The sequence below is a fragment of the Heteronotia binoei genome, chromosome 16 (genome assembly GCF_032191835.1).
Source record: "Heteronotia binoei isolate CCM8104 ecotype False Entrance Well chromosome 16, APGP_CSIRO_Hbin_v1, whole genome shotgun sequence".
Lineage (NCBI taxonomy): Eukaryota > Metazoa > Chordata > Lepidosauria > Squamata > Gekkonidae > Heteronotia > Heteronotia binoei.
In genome coordinates this window covers 43249857-43268665 of record NC_083238.1, presented here as the reverse complement: position 1 = coordinate 43268665, position 18809 = coordinate 43249857, and the positions used below count along the sequence as shown (strand labels likewise).

Genomic DNA, 18809 nt, shown 5'->3' with positions numbered 1-18809 from the left:
ATATTAGGCCACACACCCCTGATGTAGCCAGTCCTCCAAGTGCTTACAAAAAAGAGCCTTGTAAGGTCCTGGAGGATTGGCCTAATATACACCTCCCTGATGTAGTCAATCCTCCAAGAGCTTACAAGGCTCTTTTTTTGTAAGCTCTTGGAGGATTGGCTACATCAGGGATGGTGTGACCTAATATGCAAAGGAGCTCCTGCTGGAATTCCACCCCTGGTTGTTTCTCAGCACTGTGAGCACCATGACTGCAAATCTCACCTTGGGGTGGTGGTGGTGGAGAGTTTGGTTGCAATTGAGGGAATGAGGGCTCTTACATATTTGCATTTTTGTCGCTATCATTTTGATGGGATTTTTTTTCCTTTTCTGCATGTGTTTGCTCCCTCTAGTGGTCAATTCAGTATTGTATCACTGTGTCCGGCATAAAATCCCGTAGGACTGTAGGTTAAACCTGCATAAGGACACAAAAGCGATGAAAATGAGAATGCATCACCATTACTGGTTTGTGATACTCCCTCTAAGTTGTGGAGTCTTCTGAGCGAAAATTCTACTTTGTGAGCTACTTTCATTGACGTTGTGAACAACTGATTTGGCTACTGCATCAGTTTGTTTGCTCTGAGGCCATCCTTCCTGGGCTAAGACAAAAATGTGGGAGCTAGAAGCTAAAACACTGTGAGGCAGCTTACGCTAACTCAGCTTAGAAGGAACACAGGTTGTGACCACCACCATTGTCGTCGTCGTCGTCATCATCATCATCAGTTTATTTATATTCTGCCCATTCCCCCATGGGGGCTCAGGGCAGAGTACATCAATAAATCACAATAAAATAAGTTACAATAGTGAGTTAGTAGTACAGCCAGATGATTGAACAGAGTGATGTAGTGGTGTAGTAGAACAGTATGATATCTCAGGGGAGACCAACTGATCTAACAAGTAGATGCCCACCGCCTCATCCAAAAGCCTGGTGGAACAGCTCCGTTTTACAGGCCCTATGGAAGGCCAACAAGTCAGGAATGGCCCGAATCTCCATAGGGAGCTGATTCCACCAGGTTGGGGCCAGGACCGAAAAGGTCCTGGCACTGGTAGAGGCAAGGAGGGCATCTCTTTGGCCAGGGATGGTCAGAAGGTCTTGGAAGGCTGAATGAAGTGACCTCCAAGGCACATATGGGGAAAGATGGTCCCGCCTCACATTCGTACTTAGTACACATACTTAGCTTGTTGATCAAACTTCATTAAAGTGTCTTCCCTGCTTCAGGGCCCTACTGCTGCAACACCATATTGGTTCCCTTTGCGATTTCTGCATTATTCTGATCTCCATGCTTCTTGACCTTTCAGCGAAGTAACTGGCCCTACAACCACTCATGGCATTACTCTGCACTTCCACAAATCCTTCTTGAGTCATGTGACTCACTCTCAGGCAGAGTTTGGCTGCATGTGGCTTCCATTTTGCTTTTATCTCAGGGACACTCCCAGGGCAACTGAGCATCCAGAAAATTCATTAAGCAGTGAATTCCCAATCTGCTCCAGCCATCATTCAGCTTCCTCACACAGTTCCTTTCTGGGTAGGGCTTATAACTTCCAGGTGATACCTGGAGATCTCCTGCTGGAAGCAACCATTGCAGTTCAGCTATTTAAGGATTTATTGATATTATTATTATATTGACATATGGTGTGGCTTCATTTGGAGAACTGTACACCGTATGTATGGCTGTGAGAGTTGGACCATAAGGAAGGCCGAGTGCAGAAGAATAGATGCTTTTGAGATGTGGTGCTGGAGAAGAATCTTGAGAGTCCCTTGGACTGCAAGATCAAATCAGTCAGTGCTAGGGGAAATCAACCCAGACTGTTCCCTGGAAGGTCAGATGCTGAAGCTGAAGCTCAAATACTTTGACCACCAAATGAGAAGGTAGCACTCACTGGTGAAGCCCCTGATGCTGGGAAAGACCGAAGGCGCAAAAGAAGAAGGGGACGGCAAAAGATGAGATGGCTGGACAGCATTTACTGATGTAACAAACACAAATTTGAGCAGACTTCAGAGGATGGTGGAAGACAGGAGGGCCTGGCGTGACTTTGTCCATGGGGTCACAAAGAGTAGGACTCGACTGTGTCACTGAACAACAACAACAAACACCGTATCTCACAAAGGGCAATGCAGAGCTGGAAAAAGCACAGAGGAGGGCAACCAAGATGATTAGCGGCACCCCCGTAGCTGGGGGCCATGAGGGAAGAGGCTATGGGGAGCCACAGGGGGAGGGGGCCATTTAAATAATTCAGCAAGCTGGTGACTGCTCCTGCCACTGGTCCCATGCTATTTGGACCCCACCAATCAGCTGATTTGTGGGCCCTTTAAATGACATGGGAGGGGCAGTGGCTGCTCCTGGGTGCCCCTCCCACCTTATTTAAATTGCATAGAAAAGAGGGGCAGCCTGGGAATGAGGGGGCTCCCTAAACTGTCAGGGGGCCAGGCCCCGTGAGCACCTGGTTAGCTACGGGCCTGATTTAGGGGGTTGGAGCACCTTCCCTATGAGGAAAGGCTGAAGAGTCTGGGACTTTTCAGTTTAGAAAAGAGGTGACGGGGGGGGGGCATTGTAGAAGATTATAAAATTATGCATGGGGTGGAGAGAGTTGACAAAGTAGCCATTCAAAGCAGCCATTTTCTCTAGGGGAATTGATCTTTGCAGTCTGGAAATCAGCTCTAATTCTGGTTGATCTCCAACCCCACCCCCTGCCTGAGGCTGGCAACCGTAATTGGCATTCCATCCCTACTGAAGTCTCTCTCCTTGGCAAACCCCACCCAGCTTCAAGAGGAGACTGGATAAACATATGGAGCAGAGGTCCATCAGTGGCTATTAGCCACAAGGTACAGGTGGAACTCTCTGTCTGGGGCAAGTGATGCTCTGTAATCTTGGTGCTTGGGGGAAGGGGCAACAGTGGGAGGGCTTCTAGTGTCCTGGCTCCACTGGTGGACCTCTTGATGGCACCTGGTTTTTTGGCCACTATGTGACAGAGTATTAGACTGGATGGGCTACTGGCCTGATCCAACATGGCTTCTGTTATGTTCACCCTCTCCAGGGCTCCTTCCCACCCAAATTTCTGGAATTTTCTAACCCAACCCTAGTCTGTAGGCCCCACAGTGGGAGCTAATAATTTTGTAGTGCAAATATTACTTGGATTTCTGTCCCCCCCCACGCTATTTCATAGAATCATAGTATCATAGAGTTGGAAAGGACCTCCAGGGTCTAGTCCAGCCCCCTGCACAATGCAGGGAACTCACAGATACCTCCCCCTAAATTCACAGGATCTTCATTGCTGTCAGATGGCCATCTAGCTTCTGTTTAAAAACCTCCAAGGAAGGAGAGCCCACCACCTCCCGAGGAAGCCTGTTCCACTGAGGAATTGCTCTAACGGTCAGCAAGTTCTTTCCGATGTTGAGCCGGAAACTCTTTTGATTTAATTTCAACCCATTGGTTCTGGTCCTACCTTCTGCGGTGGCAGAAAACAATTCCACACCATCCTCTATATGAAAGCCCTTCAAGTACTTGAAGATGATGATCCTATCACCTCTCAGCTGCCTCCTCTCCAGGCTAAACATGCCCAGCCCCTTCAACCTTTCTTCACAGGACTTGGGTCTCCAGACTCCAGGTCTTCCAGATTTACAAAGGTTCTCTTCACAAAGGGTGTTCTCTGAATCTTGCCCAGTCTCAGTGCATTGTTTGAGCTCCAAAGGAGGTATCAAGTACAATGCTATGGGATCCACCTTCGCCTTCAGCAAAAACAGTCAGCTTTGTTTACAGGAAATACTGTAAAATGATTTTGAATACTTATTTTTCTTGTAGTTGTATCCTTGTTTCTTCTGTTACACACCTTAAAACAAGAGCAGTGTGTTCGTCACGGCCTGGTAGGTGTTACATAACAGCCCAACATGGGGCAAGACCAATGTTTTCTTCTCATTAGTGTACTTTTCTCTTGGATTTGCCATGCCTTCAGATGTGCGTGGCAGAAGATGTTTGCACGGGAAGAGAGTCGGTTGTAATTGCCCTTGTTCCGTTATTATTGGCTTTGAAATTTAGCTGCACTGTTACATTTGAAGTGTGCCAGAGGGACAAGTTATACAGAGATAGGTTCACTTTCCAAACTGCATTTTATTTGAGACTTGGAACAAGGGCAAGAGAAGATCATCTCTGGAGATCTGGTCATGCTTGGATGGCCCATAAAAGCCAAGCAGGATAATAGAATATAAAGAAAAGAACAAAAGGCCAGGTGTTTGTGTGTGAAACGGAGCATGAATGATCAGTTTTTCCACAATCTAGTTCATGACAAAAGATTATTAAAAATGGTTCCTTTTGTTGTGTTGGGGGAAAAGATAGATTCATGGAGGATAAGTGTATTAATGGCTACTAGCCAGGGTGACTGAGGGGAACCTCCACATTCAGAGGCATCAAGCCTCTGAATCCCAAAGCGAGGAGGCAACATCAGTGAAAGGCCTCAGCTGGAATGGCCTTGGGTCAGCCATAGCTCTTGTAGGAGTTGTCCCTTAAAGAGCAGCTTCTGTGAGGACTCTCTCAGCCCCACCCACCTCACAGGGTGTCTGTTGTGGGGGGGGAAGGTAAAAGGAGATTGTGACCACTCTGAGATTCAGAGTACAGGGTAGGATATAAATCCAATATCATCATCATCTTCTTCTTCTTCTTCTTCTTCTTCTTCTTCTTCTTCTTCTTCTTCTTCTTCTTCTTCTTCTTCTTCTTCTTCTTCTTCTTCCATCATGCATCACTATTATCTTCATAACCCTGGAAATAATACTGAAGGATTAAATATATGAACCCCATGTCATAAGCATGTTATTTATCACTGTAAAATAAAATATTCCATAATCCAATTTTTTCCAGGAAAAAGCTTCAAAATTCGGAGGGGGGGGGATGCCCCCCTGGGCCTTTCCGTCTGTAGACCTTGGTCATAAAGCGAAGGTTTTGCATTCTAGTTTTGCCCTGTGTTTTACATCTGCCCTTGGGACAGTTTTATGTTTTGGGTGGGTCTCACTGACCAGAAACCTTGTCATGGACTTTGGAACCTTAGTGGGCACAGTCTTCTTTTGGTAACATCTGGATCTTGAATCTTGCTAATGGCTCCACCCCCAAAGTCCCCAGATATTTCTTGAATTGGACTTGGCAACCCGGTACATTGCAAGGGTGACTTCCTTGAGTTTTAGTACCAGCCAGGCCTGGAACTTTGTCCCTTGGCCTCTAACTGTCTGGTCAGTGGAAGGCAACTGGTGGTAGTACTGCCCTGGGGTGTGAGGACTCAAACTTTAGCATTTTAAGGGTGTTTGGTATTTTTTTTTGTCTTGTATGACCTGCTCTGTAGTCTGGAGATGTGTAATTCCGGGAGATCTCTGGAGGCAGATTAGGCTGCATATTTATGTTGGTATTGAACATTTCTCCTTGTTTCCAGTTGCAGAAAGTATATTTTATTTAAAGCATTATAGAATCAATTATGCACCACTGATAGTATGGACAATATTAACTGATAAAACGTGAGAGATCGCATGCAGATGTTCCCATTCCGAAGCCAAGCATTGGAATCTGTTCTCATTTGTTGCCGTTCGAGAAAACGGTGTCCTCAAATTAACAGACGATGAACTCCTGCTTTTGTTCTAGCTGCAGGCAAATGTCACAGATTGAACACCTTGCCTTTTGTCTGAGTATTGCATGGTAAGTTTTTTGGCGTTCCATCGGGATGGCAGCTTCTCTTGGGAGGAAAGGAAAGGGGAAGAGTGAAAGCAGAAACATCTGTTGGATCCGGCAGGATGGTTCTGAAGCGCTTAGGAAAGGAAAAATGCAAACATGTGTTCAGGCTGTCCCGGTCATGTTTTGGTAGTATACATCCCCTTCCCTCATGGTTGACCTCTTCCATCTGTTGTACGTGTGGCTGCTCTCTGGAAGGGAAGTGTTGTCTTAATACAATAAGAGTAAAACTAGAGTAAGGTTACAACCTTCTCAAGGGTAAGACCTATTAAGATCAGCGGAACTTACTTTTGAGCAGGGCTTTTTTTGTACCAGGAACTCCTTTGTATATTAGGCCACACTCTCTTTTATGTAGCCAATCCTTCAAGAGCTTACACAGCTCTTATTATGGGACCTACTGTAAGCTCTTGGAGGATTGGCTACATAAGGGGTGTGTGGGCCAGGCCTCAGATTCAGTGGGAGCTCACAGGAGCACAGCTCATGAACCTTTTCGAGAGTTCCACCTCGTCCTTCTGAGAGTTCCACCCCATTGTCCATTGAATAGTAGGCTCAGTTGCATAACAATCCCTGGATGAGCTCCACCACCTATTTTTCTACAAAATGACCCCTGGTGTGGCCTAATATGTAAAGGAGTTCCACCTCCAAAACAGGCCTGTTTTTGAGTAAACATGCATCCAAGTGGACTGTGTACGTCATATTCTAACCCTACTGTGTTTTATGATGCCTGTATTTCTAAGAGTTCTTGTTTGTCCATAGAAGTATCCATGGAGCTAGCTGTTTGTTTATTGTCATCGGCCTCTCTTTCATAGGACACGACTTCTGGAGAAGGACAGTTTGATGATGGGGGGAGGGGGTGAATCCTATGGGGAAAAAGCTTTTTGAATCTCAAGTACTGTACTTGTCAAGTACTTAGCTTTCCATAATACCAAACTTTTTAAAGCCCTTGACCCGCCGTAGCAAGGCAGCTGATTCATGTAACAGTCGGACAAAATCAAAATGGCAGAGCTGACGATTGACTCGTTTTTGCTCCTTCGCGCGGACCAATGCTATTAAGCTGAATAAGCAGAAAATCCCCCCCCCAGCAAAAGTCATAGAATCATAGGGTGTTTTCGCACTTACGTTTTACTGGCGCGAAGACCCTCCTCACGCCGGCGGATCTGCAGTGATTTCGCACTAGAAGCGCCGGCGCAGCCCATTGCGCCGGCTACTTCCGTCGCTAAGCCAGCGCAAACGGAAACCGCCAAGAAGCAGGAAAACGTTTGCGCTGGCTTAGTGACGGAAGTAGCCGGCGCAATGGGCTGCGCCGGCGCTTCTAGTGCGAAATCACTGCAGATCCGCCGGTGTGAGGAGGGTCTTCGCGCCAGTAAAACGTAAGTGCGAAAACACCCATAGAGTTGGAAGGGCCCTATGGTCATCTAGTCTAACCCGTTGCACAATGCAGGAAACTCACAAATACCTCCCCCTAAATTCACAGGATCTTCATTGCTGTCAGATGGCCATCTAGCCTCTGTTTAAAAACCTCCAAGGAAGAAGAAGAAGAATTGCAGATTTTTACCCCACCCTTCTCTCTGAATCAGAGACTCAGAGCGGTTTACAATCTCCTGTATCTTCTCCCCCCACAACAGTCACCCTGTGAGGTGGGTGGGGCTGAGAGGGCTCTCACAGCAGCTGCCCTTTCAAGGACAACCTCTGCCAGAGCTATGGCCGACCCAAGGCCATTCCAGCAGGTGCAAGCGGAGGAGTGGGGAATCAAACCCGGTTCTCCCAGATAAGAGTCCGCACACTTAACCACTACACCAAACTGGCTCTTAATGCAATAAGAGTAAAACTAGAGTAAGGTTACAGGAAGTGATATGGACCTCAGATTTTCATGGACTCTGTTTGGTGTGCTTCCCAAAGAGATGGTTGGAGTCAGGTCAGAAAAAGAGAAGCACTTTTCTCAAGCTCTAATGTTTTTATGGAGATCAGGAGGAAAGTTTTTTGTTGTTGGGTTGTCTCACTGGGCACCTTTTGTGTTCCTTACATATTGGCACGAGGGGCAGGCAAGTGGTCAGCTCCTGGGAAAGAAAAAGTACGCATTGGAACAGATGGGCTTAAACTACTGGGTTTCACAGTTAGTTTTCATTAATGTCAAAATGTATGTGTCTCTTTTTTTTTTGGCCACTGTTGGCAAGTGTGTTGCTCTGTTCTGCTGTTATTCTCAGTGCTGTTTTCCCTTTTCTTGGCTCTTGTTGGTCCACATTGCATTTCAGTTCTCTTGTCTCTGGTGACCCAGGAATTATTTTGTCAGTGAAATGTCTGGCTACATCAAATGAGCTGCTTTTAAGAATATTGTATACAGTTTTATTCATCAGCCACTGCTGTGGAACAAAGATAAAAAGAATCATGTATGCTCAGGGCTTTTTTTGAGTAGGAATGCACAGGAACGCAGTTCCAGCTGGCTTGGTGTCAGGGGGTGTGGCCTAATATGTAAACGAGTTCCTGCTGGGCTTTTTCTACAACAAAGCCCCACGTGAAACAACCGTGATGCCAGGGGGTGTGGCCTAATATGCAAATGAGTTTCTGCCGGGCTTTTTTTGGTAGAAAAAGCCCTGTAAGTGCTCTAGAACAAGTGGGTAATATACATTTAACATAACAGTTAATAAAGACACAGTAAAGGTTGGTGCAAAGAAATAAAAGCCCTGATGCAACCACCTAAACATTCTCTTCTTTTAATGCCAAAGACTCACCACCCCCTTTGGGTGAGGGATCTCTCCTGCTTCAACCTGCTTTCAGCTCAGCAATCCCAGAGAGAGCCACCCTCTCTCTGCAGCCTCTCTGGAGAGAAGAACTTCCCTTTCTAGCAGGGCCTTTTATCGCTTTCCTTCCTCTGGGCTAGTTTTCCTTCCAAAAACTCTGCTACCCAATCAGAGGGACAGAAGGAATCCTGGGAGATGTAGGCCCACCAGCAACTCCTACACAGGCTTCTCTAGAGCCTGTAGGCCTCAGACTAGGATCATGACAATCCGAAAACCTTGAAATTCTGTGAAGCCCAGAAGGTTTGGAGAGCTTCAGCTTGCAGTCTGTTTAGTAGCAGGTGAGCTCTTCTGGACTCAATAAAAAACATTAGTGTGATAAATGAAGGTGTTTTCCCAGAAAATTGATAAATGGTTGGTGGGAGGGCATTCGTAAGTTCTCTTCTGTACTTGGGAAACTCTGACGTATTCTACTTCACAACCTCAGAGGCACAATTCAGTTTTTCTCCTCCCACCATTAGGGGAAGGGCCGTGACTAAGTGGTAGAGTGCATGTTTTTGTTGTGCAGTTCCCATATCAGATTAGGGTTGCCAAGTCCGACTCAAAAAATATCTGGGGACTTTGGGGTGGAGCCAGGAGCAAGGGTGTGGCAAGCATGGTAGAACTCCAAAAGGAGTTATAACAATCACATTTAAAGGAGCCATGCTCCTTTTAAATGCCTTCCTTCCATAGGAAATAATGGAGAATAGGGGCACCTTCTTTGGGGGCTCATAGAATTGGACCCCCTGGTCCAATCTTTTTGAAACTCAGAGAGTGTTTTGAGGAGAGGCACCAGATGCTATGCTGAAATTTTGGTGCCTCCACCTCAAAACAGCTCCTCTGGAGTCCCTGATACCCACAGATCAATTTTCATTATACCCCATGGGAATCGATCTCCAAAGGGTATAATGGAGTGCCCAGCAGACATTTCCCTCCCCCCTCCAGCTTTCTGGCAACTCTGAAGCAGGGTGAGGGCCTCCAAACTGGGGGATCCCCTACCCCCAACTGGAGGTTGGCAACCCTTTGGCAGATGTCTGATATCTCTAGTTCTGGGATGGCCAAACTGTGGCTCGGGAGCCACATCTGGCTCTTTCACACATATTGTGTGGCTCTTGAAGCCCCTGCCACCCCATTGGCTGGCTCGGAGAAGACATTTCTCTCTTTAAATCACTTCTTCAAGGATGTACTTAAAGTTGTTTTCTTTCCATCTCTCCTTCCCTCCTCCCTCATCATCTATTTTCCTCCCTCCCTCCCTCAAACATCTGACATTCATGTCTTGTGGCTCTCAAACGTCTGATGTTTATTCTATGCAGCTCTTATGTTAGGCAAGTTTGGCCAGCCTTGCTCTAGTTAAAGGATCTCAGGTTGCTGGAGAAGCGCCTTTCTCTGCCAGAGTCTTTACCGAACCAGTGTATGAGCAAACAATACAGAGTGAGACAGAGCAGTGCTCCGGCTCAGATGAAGACAGCTGTATGCGCACACATACAGCGGCAGTATGGCTGAAACACAGCTGTCAGTGCAGTATAGTAGAGAAGCCCATAGATTTAGTCCTCTCACTTAATGTCTTCTTTTTCTCCTACCAGCAGGTAGTTGTATTTGTCCGTCGCAGCAAAGCTGTAAAAGGCTGAATGGTACAAAGAGTATTAATGGTTTGGGTTTTTTCTTTTCTAATTTCAGTTCCACTGTGGCGTAAAACTATATTGCAAAGATTCAGTGATGAAGACCAACTGGACCATATGTCTGCTGCTCTTCTTAGCTGTTACCCTTGTAAGTTTCTTGTTTGGAAATTCTGGTATAACTTAATGGATGTTGATATTGAAAGCAATCTGAAAAGGTTTACCACGCTCGACAGTGTTGTGATGCATATTGAGATTTTCCTTTTAGGTGTTTTCTGATTGTATTTTTGTTTGGTTTTTCATTTATTTATTTGGGAGATCATCTGTCATCGGTGTGGTAACAGTCTTGTCAGGTTCCACAGGGTGCAATCTTATCCTCCTGAGTTATTCAACCTAAAGCTTTTAGGAGAAAGTATTCGTAGCTTTAAGGAGCCCCATGGCGCAGAGTGGTAAGCTGTAGTACTGCAGTTCAAGCTCTGCTCACGACCTGAGTTCGATCCTAGCAGAAGCTGAGTTCAGGTAGCCGTCTTGAGGTTGACTCAGCCTTCCATCCTTTGTGGTCAGTAAAATGAGTACCCAGCTTGCTGGGAGGAAAGTGTAGATGACTGGGGAAGGCAATGGCAAACCACCCTGTAAAAAGTCTGCCAAGAAAACATTGTGATGTGACATCACCCCATGGGTTAGTGCTTTCACAGGGGACTACCTTTACCTTGAGAGAGCCCCGTAGCACAGAGTGGTAAGCTGCAGTACTGCAGTTCAAGCTCTGCTCACAACCTGAGTTTGATGCCAGTGGAAGCTGGGTTCAGGTAGCCGACTCAAGGTTGGCTCAGCCTTCCATCCTTTGAGATCGGTAAAATGAGTACCCAGCTTGCTGGGGGGTAAAGTGTGGATGACTGGGGAAGGCAAGGGCAAACCACACCGTAGAAAGTCTGCCAAGAAAACATTGTGATGTGACGTCACCCCATGGGTTGGTAATGACTCTGGGCTTGCACAGGGGACTTACTTTTACCTTTTACCTATTCATAGCTCTAGAACTGGATGTCATCAGGGCCAGGCCTAGACTGTCTGGCACCCTAGGCAAGGCTAACTTCTGCCCCCCCCCCCAGTACTGATAACATCACTGAGTCACATGGAGGGTGCCCACTTCGGCGCACCCAGAAGGCCAGCGCCCTAGGCAATTGCCTAGTTTGCCTAGTGGCAGTGTTTCAATGGCTGAAAGTGAACAAACGGAAACTGAACCCAGACAAGACAAGACGTGATGTTGGCTGGAAAGGTGGAGATCTTGAAGGACATTGTTCTTCCTGCCTTCAGCAAGGCTCAGCTGATGCTTGCTGACTCCCTTAAGATGTATTATAATCAGTACTAAAACACCCTTGCTCCTGGCTCCACCCTCAAAGTCCCCAGATAATTCTTGAGTCCTGGTAACCTTATGTTGCGCCCATTTAAAATAGCATTATATTTCACTTCAAAATCTGGTAAGACCTGTTCCCCAAGAGCAAAATCCTGCTGTAGGTTTTCTTGGAAGCAAATTTCCTTCAAAGAGGCCCTGTTCTCCCTGCTCTCCCCCTCCTCCCAGTTCTTTTAAAAGTTAAAGGTAGTCCCCTGTGCAACCACCAATCGTTTCTGACTGTGGGATGATGTTGCATCATGACGTTTTCATGGCAGACTTTTTACGGGGTGGTTTGCCATTGCCTTCTCCAGTCATCTACACTTTTATTTCCCCCTTCATTATTTACTGTTCTCTTCTGGAGAACTGTTCGTAGCTACTTGGTGATGGCAGAAGCTGATTATCCTAGGGAACTCTTTTGTGTATCTAAATCCATCCCATTTTCTTTCCAAATAATTTCTTTTATTACATTTGCAGAAAGAGTAGCTGCACTCTTAAGCACACTTACTAGGAAGTAAGCCTATTGAGCTCAATGAGACTTACTTTTGAGCAGGGCTTTTTTTTGTACCAGGAGCTCCTTTGCCTATTAGGCCACACACCCTTGATGTAGCCAGTTCTCCAAGAGCTTACAGGGCTCTTCGTACAGGGCCTACTATAAGCTTCTGGAGGATTGGCTATATCAGGGGTTTGTGGCCTAATATGCAAAGGAGTTCCTGCTACAAAAAAAGCCCTGATTCTGGGTACACTTGCCTAGGATTGCACTGAAGTGAATTTTTTTTTTGTTTGCCATCATGGTCCTGCCTTTATCACATACACACTACATTGGGCTATTTGCCTGATACAAAAGATAGCAAATTGTACAGGTGGATTAATTATTTGCACTAATTACAAACAGACTAATGTTGGTAATGTTTTTCTTTTCCAAAACAAAGCAAATTTCAAGTTTGAGCCATAAACTGATTTGAAACTCGTCAGAGCAAATTGTTTTTATCGTGGCCAAAACTGTTACTGGATGGAAGATGTTTTCGTTGTGGGACTTGATTTCAGAAGAATCAATCCGCCTGAAATTTGCACCTGGACGCAGAAAACTGTTTTGGAGGATTTAACTCAAACTCAGCTGTGTTTTCAAGTGATTCAGGCATGGACAACAGCTGTGTCTGGGTTTGACAAGGCCATGCTTCCTAAGGTTGTCAATCCCCAGTTGGGGGCAGGGGATCGCCTGGTTTAGAGGCCCTCCCCCTGCTTCAGGGTTATCAGAAAATGGGGGGAGGGGTTGGATGTCAGCTGGGCATCCAATTATACCCTCTAGAGACCAGTCCCCATAGGGCAGGGGTAGCCAAACTTGCATAATGTAAGAGCCACATAGAATAAACATCAGATGCTTGAGAGCCACAAGACATGAACATCATATGTTTGAGAGCTGCAAGACGAAGGAAGGAAGAAGGGGGAGGGAGAGATGGAAAGAAAGCAACTTTAAATGCATTCTTCAAGCTGCTGGCTGGCTTTGAGAGCCACACAATATGTGTGAAAGAACCGCATGTGGCTCCCGAGCCGCAGTTTGGCCACCCCCGTTCCAGGAACTTCCAGGGCTGTTAGTGCAGGGCCTACTCTAAGTGCCAGGAGGATTGGCTACACCAGAGGGTGTGACCTAATATGCAAATAAGTTCCTGCTACAAAAAGAGCCATAGGGTATAATGGAGAATTGATCTCTGGGCATCTGAGACCCTGGGGAGGTACTGTTTTTTGAGGAAGAGGCAGCAAATTTTCAGCATAGCATCTGATGTGTCTCCTCAGAAAAAAAACAAGTTTCAAAAAGGCCAGACCTAGACTGGGGATCTAGTCCTATGAGATCCGAAAGAAGGTGCCTCCATCTTCCATCATATCCAATGAAGGGATGGCATTTAAAAGGAGCACGGTCCCTTTAAATGTGATGGCCAGAACTTCCTTTAGACTTCAGTCATGCTTGTCACAACCTTGTTCCACCCCCAAAGTCCTTGGGTATTTCCTGAGTTGGACCTGGCAACCCTATTCTCACTGGTAGGAAAGGCAAGGGGGTAGGGCAGCTTCTAATATGTTGCCTGCAATGTTCCCTCTAAGCTGCAGAGTCTTGTGAGCAAAAATTCTACTTTGTGAGCTCCTGGCATTAAAGTTGTGAACCGCTGCATAAATTATTGTGCTCTGGGGCCATCTTTCCTGAGTGAAGACAAAAATGTGTGAGCTGGAGACTAAAAATCTGTGAGCTAGCTCACGCTAACTCAGCTTAGAGGGGACACTGCTTGCCTGTGAGAGGCTGGTTTGTAAAAATAATTCACTTTAAAAAAATACTCTGCCACTCATAATGAGAAGGGCAGGGACAACCACCCGTTGCGTCCATCCTCAACATATCTCCATTTCCTCTTCAGGTTTCTGTCACAGCAGTCCCAGAAGAGGGACATGTCAATTTCACAGATGGGCTCCTCGATGAGGAAACAGAACGTAGCCTCCATACACTGGGCGTAACGACGAATAAAATTATGACGGCACAGTACGAATGCTACCAGAAGATTATGCAAGCTCCTGCTAACACAATTAAAGGTAAAGGAGGCTCATTTTGTTGAGATTCTTGGAACAAAGGTTGAGTCCATTGGCACCTTTAAGACCGGCAATGTTTTATTCAAGGTATAAGCTTTCAGGTGCAAGCACACTTCCTCAGATACTGTGAAGTAGAACTTCCTGAAACATTATGTATAGGTAAGAAGAGGGGGCAAGGTTGGTTGCTAGGAAGGGTTAGTTAGAGTCAGGATGCATAAGTAACTGGGTGTTTTTGGCTGAGATTGGATTAAGGCAGTTGGTAAGATCAATAGCGGAAGAGCTCCATGGCACAGAGTGGTAAAGCTGCAGGCCAAGCTCTGCTCATGACCTGAGTTCGATCCCGGCAGATGCTGGGTTCAGGTAGCCAGGTGAAGGTTGACTCAGCCTTCCATCCTTCCGAGGTCAGTAAAATGAGTACCCAGCTTGCTGGGGGGAAAGCGTAGATGACTGGGGAAGGCAATGGCAAACCACCCTGTAAAAAGTCTGCTATGAAAACGTTGTGATGCGACATCATCTCAGAGTTGGAAACGACTGCTGCTTGCACAGGGGTCTCCCTTTACCTTTCAGATCAATAGCAGCAAGCTAGCAAGAGTTCACAAACAGGTGTGAGAACGAAGTTTAAGCAGAGGCATTTATGTGATGCTACAAATAGAAATGGAGACTGGCCATTTCTAGGTGATGCGATTGTGCATACCTGAAGCCTGACAGCTGCATGTGTAAGGAGCACCCACTACCTGCAGTCCTCCTGATACATGCGATTCCCATTTTGTCTGAAAAGGGCAACAGTTGCATTTTGCAAGTGTGCATAGTCTTGGCATGCCCTAACCTGGATGGCGCAGGTTAGCCCAATCCCATCAGATCTTGAAAGCTAAGCAGGGTCAGCTGTGGTTAGAGGTTGGATGGGAGATCTCCAAGGAATATTAGGGAGGCCACACAGAGGAGGGCAATGGCAAACCACCTGTCACACAGCAGGGGCCTAGGAGGGCCTGCTACTGGCTGCCACCACTCTGCCACTTAGTCAGAGGGACAGAAGGGATCCTGGGAAATGTAGGCTTTCTGTAATAACTTGTAGGCAGGCTTTTCTGGAGCCTGTAGGCCTCAATAGGCCCAGGATCATGACACCACCTCTATATGTCTCTTGCTTTGAAAACCCTACAGGGGTTGCCATACAAAGGCTCAGGCCCATAGCTATGGGGGGCCAGGCTGCTCCATGCAACCTCCCTTCCCTCTGTAGGGCCCCTCCATTCCCAGGCTATTTCTCGCCCCTCTCCCCCCACCAACGTGCGCGCGAGAGAGAGTACAAGAGAAACCGACAGTGAGAGAAAGTAGGAGAGCAAGAAGAGGCAGCGACAGAAAAAGTGAAAGAGAGTGACAGCGAGTGAGAGAGCACGAAGAGAGTGACAGTAAGAGCAACAGAGAGAGAGCACAAGAGAGGGAGCACGAGAGAGCGACAGCGACAGCGAGAGAGAAAGCGGGAGAGGAGAGAGCGACAGCAAAAGCAGGGGAGAGAGCACAAGAGAGAGACAGAGAGCACGAGAGACTGACAGAGAGCGAGAGAGAGAGTGCAAGGGAGAGCTGGGGCTGAGCTGGCCGCTGGAAGAAGCAGCCAAGCCCCACAGCCCCCACCCCAAATTTTATCCTCTGGGTCTCCCCACCCCAAAATTTCTGGCTGCATCAGCTGTGACTTGAGAGCACTTTCCACCATGGTCTCAGTATATGCTACAACCCCCTGAGTTTTTCAGGGTACAGGTCTGCATGTACTGAAGCTGAAAATCTGCCCCTTTGGGCTTTTCGGACAACATGGTAACTGCATAGCGGGCAGGATCTACATACCATTGCCAGCCTCCTGGAACATAATGTGGTTTGTTGTAATGTCTGAAAAGGGCTACTCTTGCTGTGCAGAATGACACAGCAAGGTCACAGTCCCTGCGAATGACTGGTCTGGAGAAGAGGAGCAGGGCAGCTGTTCAAGTAACCAGGGCTTTTTTTGTAACATATTAGGCCACATGCCCCTGATGTAGCCAACCCTCCAAGACAGGGGTGGCCAAACTTACTTAACATGAGAGTCACATAGAATAAGCATCAGATGTTCGAGAGCCGGAAGGAAGGAAGGAAGGAAGGAAGGAAGGAAGGAAGGAAGGAAGGAAGGAAGGAAGGAAGGAAGGAAGGAAGGAAAATAGATGGGGAGGGAGAAGGGAGTGAGAGATGGAAAGAAAGCAACTTTAACTTTAAATGCATCCTCCAAGTCACCAGCTGGCTTGGCTTGAAGAAGTGATTTAAAGAGAGAAAATGCTTTCCTCCAGCAAGGCAGTGGCGACTTCAAGAGCCACACAATATGTGTGAAAGAGCCATATGTGTCTCCTGAGCCGCAATTTGGCTACCCCTGCTCCAAGAACTTCCAGGGCTGTTAGTACAGGGCCTACTGTAAGCGCCAGGAGGATTGGCTACACCAGAGGGTGTGGCCTAATATGCAAATAAGTTCCTGCTACAAAAAGAGCCCTGCAAGTAACTATTTAACAAGTGAGGCACAGTTGTTTTTCAATTGTAGCATATGTCCCTTGAGATCTTACCTTAAAGTGGTGTCCTTGTTTTCTTGCTGCCATCAGCAGTAGGTTCTTCTGTTTCTCTGGATAGTTTCTGGATTGGATTAGGCATCGCTCCTGGTTTTTTGCATTTAGCGTGTTTGGTAGCTTTTACAGATTATTTCCCCCCCAGTGTTTTGTTTCCTTTCCTTTATCTTGTTAGATATCACTTTGAGTGTGTTCTGGGCAGCCGAAGCAACCGCAAGAATTTTGAAACAAATAGATACTCCCGTAGTCTACTCGGCTTCAAGTGCCTTGCTTCTGTATTGTTTAAACCAACTGGAGCGTACACATTAGCGTGCAAAGTCGACAAGCTCTCGTTCCTTTTCTCTTGTTTCTGTTGCATCACACAAGGTTCAAGTGAATTAAGATCTGTTCGCCTAGAGGGGAACTCTTTGTGAAAACATAGAGCCTCTTTCCTGACATGCAGTTTTCGTTAGGCCGTAGCGACAAAAAATTGAAAAATCCTGCGGCTCCTGGAGATGATTCTTGTTTATTGTGGAAGGAGCTTTCATGGATCTAGTTTATCGGATGGCACACTGCAACATGTCCTGTGTTCAGTTTCGTGTTCAGTTTTGGGCAGCACATTTTAAGAAGGATGTAGACAAGCTGGAACAGGTCCGGAGGAGGGCAACAAAGATGGTGAGGAGTCTGGAGACCAAGTCCTATGAAGAAAGGTTAAGAACATAACAGAAGCCATGTTGGATCGGGCCAATGGCCCATCCAGTCCAACACTCTGTGTCACACAGTGGCCAAAAAAAAACAGGTGCCATCAGGAAGTCCATCAGTGGGGCCAAGACACTAGAAGGTTGAAGGAGCTGGGGATGTTTAGCCTGGAGAGGAGGCGGCTGAGAAGTGATATGATCACCATCTTCAAGTACTTGAAGGGCGGTCTTATAGAGGATGGTGCAGAATTGTTTTTGGTTGCCCCAGAAGGTAGGGTTAGAACCGGTGGATTGAAATTAAATCAGAAGAGTTTCCCGCTCAACATTAGGAATAACTTCCTGACCTTTAGAGTGGTTCCTCAGCTGGTGGGTTCTCCTTCCTTGGAGGTTTTTAAACAGAGGCTAGATGGCCATCTGACAGCAGTGCTGATCCTGTGAATTTAGGGAGGAGGTATTTGTGAATTTCCTGCATTGTGCAGGGGGTGGACTAGATGACTTTGGGGTCCCTTCCAGCTCTATGATTCTATGTTGGCTTGGGCTGCAAGCATGGCAACTGATTGTTTTAAGCTGGTGGAGATCTTGCTGTGGTACATCTGGACCACTGAGTACCCTGCTTGTAAGGGTTGTCTGCCCCTGCCTGCTACAAAGCTCCACATTCTGCTACATTAGCAAAGTGTGGAAATGGCCCCTTGTCAGCTTGGGAGTGAGCTGCTACTCCAGTTGTAGTTGGACAGGTTGGAACAATGCCAACTCGGCCTTTCTTACACCCAGGGCTTTTTTTGTAGCAGGAACTCCTTTGCATATTAGGCCACATACCCCTGATGTAGCCAGTCCTCTAAGAGCTGTACAGGGCTCTTCTTACAGGGCCTATTGCAAACTCCAGGAGGATTGGCTACATCAGGGGAGTGTGGCCTAATATGCAAAGGAGTTCCTGCTACAAAAAAAAAGCCCTGCTTAAATCCCTGGCTCTCTCACAAGCTGCAGCTATGGCTTATAGGGCTGGGTGAACAGTTTTCAGGTTGCTTCCCTGGACACCATTTATAGAAAGTGACTGCCTACATCAGTGGCTGTTAGCCACAGGGTATAAATGGAATTCTCTGTCTGGGGCACGTGATGCTCTTTATTCTTGGTACTTGGGGGGGGCAACATTGGGAAGGCTTCTAGTGTCCTGGCCCCACTGGTGGATCTCCTGATAACACCTGTTTTTTTTGGCCACTGTGTGACAGAGTGTTGGACTGGATGGACCACTGGCCTGATCCAACATGGCTTCTCTTTCATCAGGGGTCCCCAACATAGTGGCCATGGGTACCATGGCTCTTGCGGAGACCTTTTCTGGTCCCCTTCAAGTGTTTTGAGAAAGTAGGTGGGACCAGCTGGGACTTTTGCCCAGCAAAGCTTCTGAATGGCCATTGGAGATTTGATTGGCAGTGCATTTGCCAGCAGCTGTCACTGCAACACAAGGCTCTTCACTGT

At 46.8% G+C, this 18809-nt stretch overlaps 1 protein-coding gene across 1 annotated transcript in view; it reads left to right on the top strand.

Moving 5' to 3' along the window:
• The first annotated feature begins 10194 nt into the window (after positions 1 to 10194).
• The window catches only part of CALCRL (calcitonin receptor like receptor), a 49884-nt gene continuing 41269 nt past the window's right edge, over positions 10195 to 18809 (top strand). The window contains exons 1-2 of the mRNA XM_060257307.1: positions 10195 to 10282; positions 13921 to 14092. Coding sequence (XP_060113290.1) covers positions 10232 to 10282; positions 13921 to 14092 — 223 coding nt within the window. The 5' untranslated portion in view covers positions 10195 to 10231. The remainder of the gene's footprint in view (positions 10283 to 13920; positions 14093 to 18809) is intronic.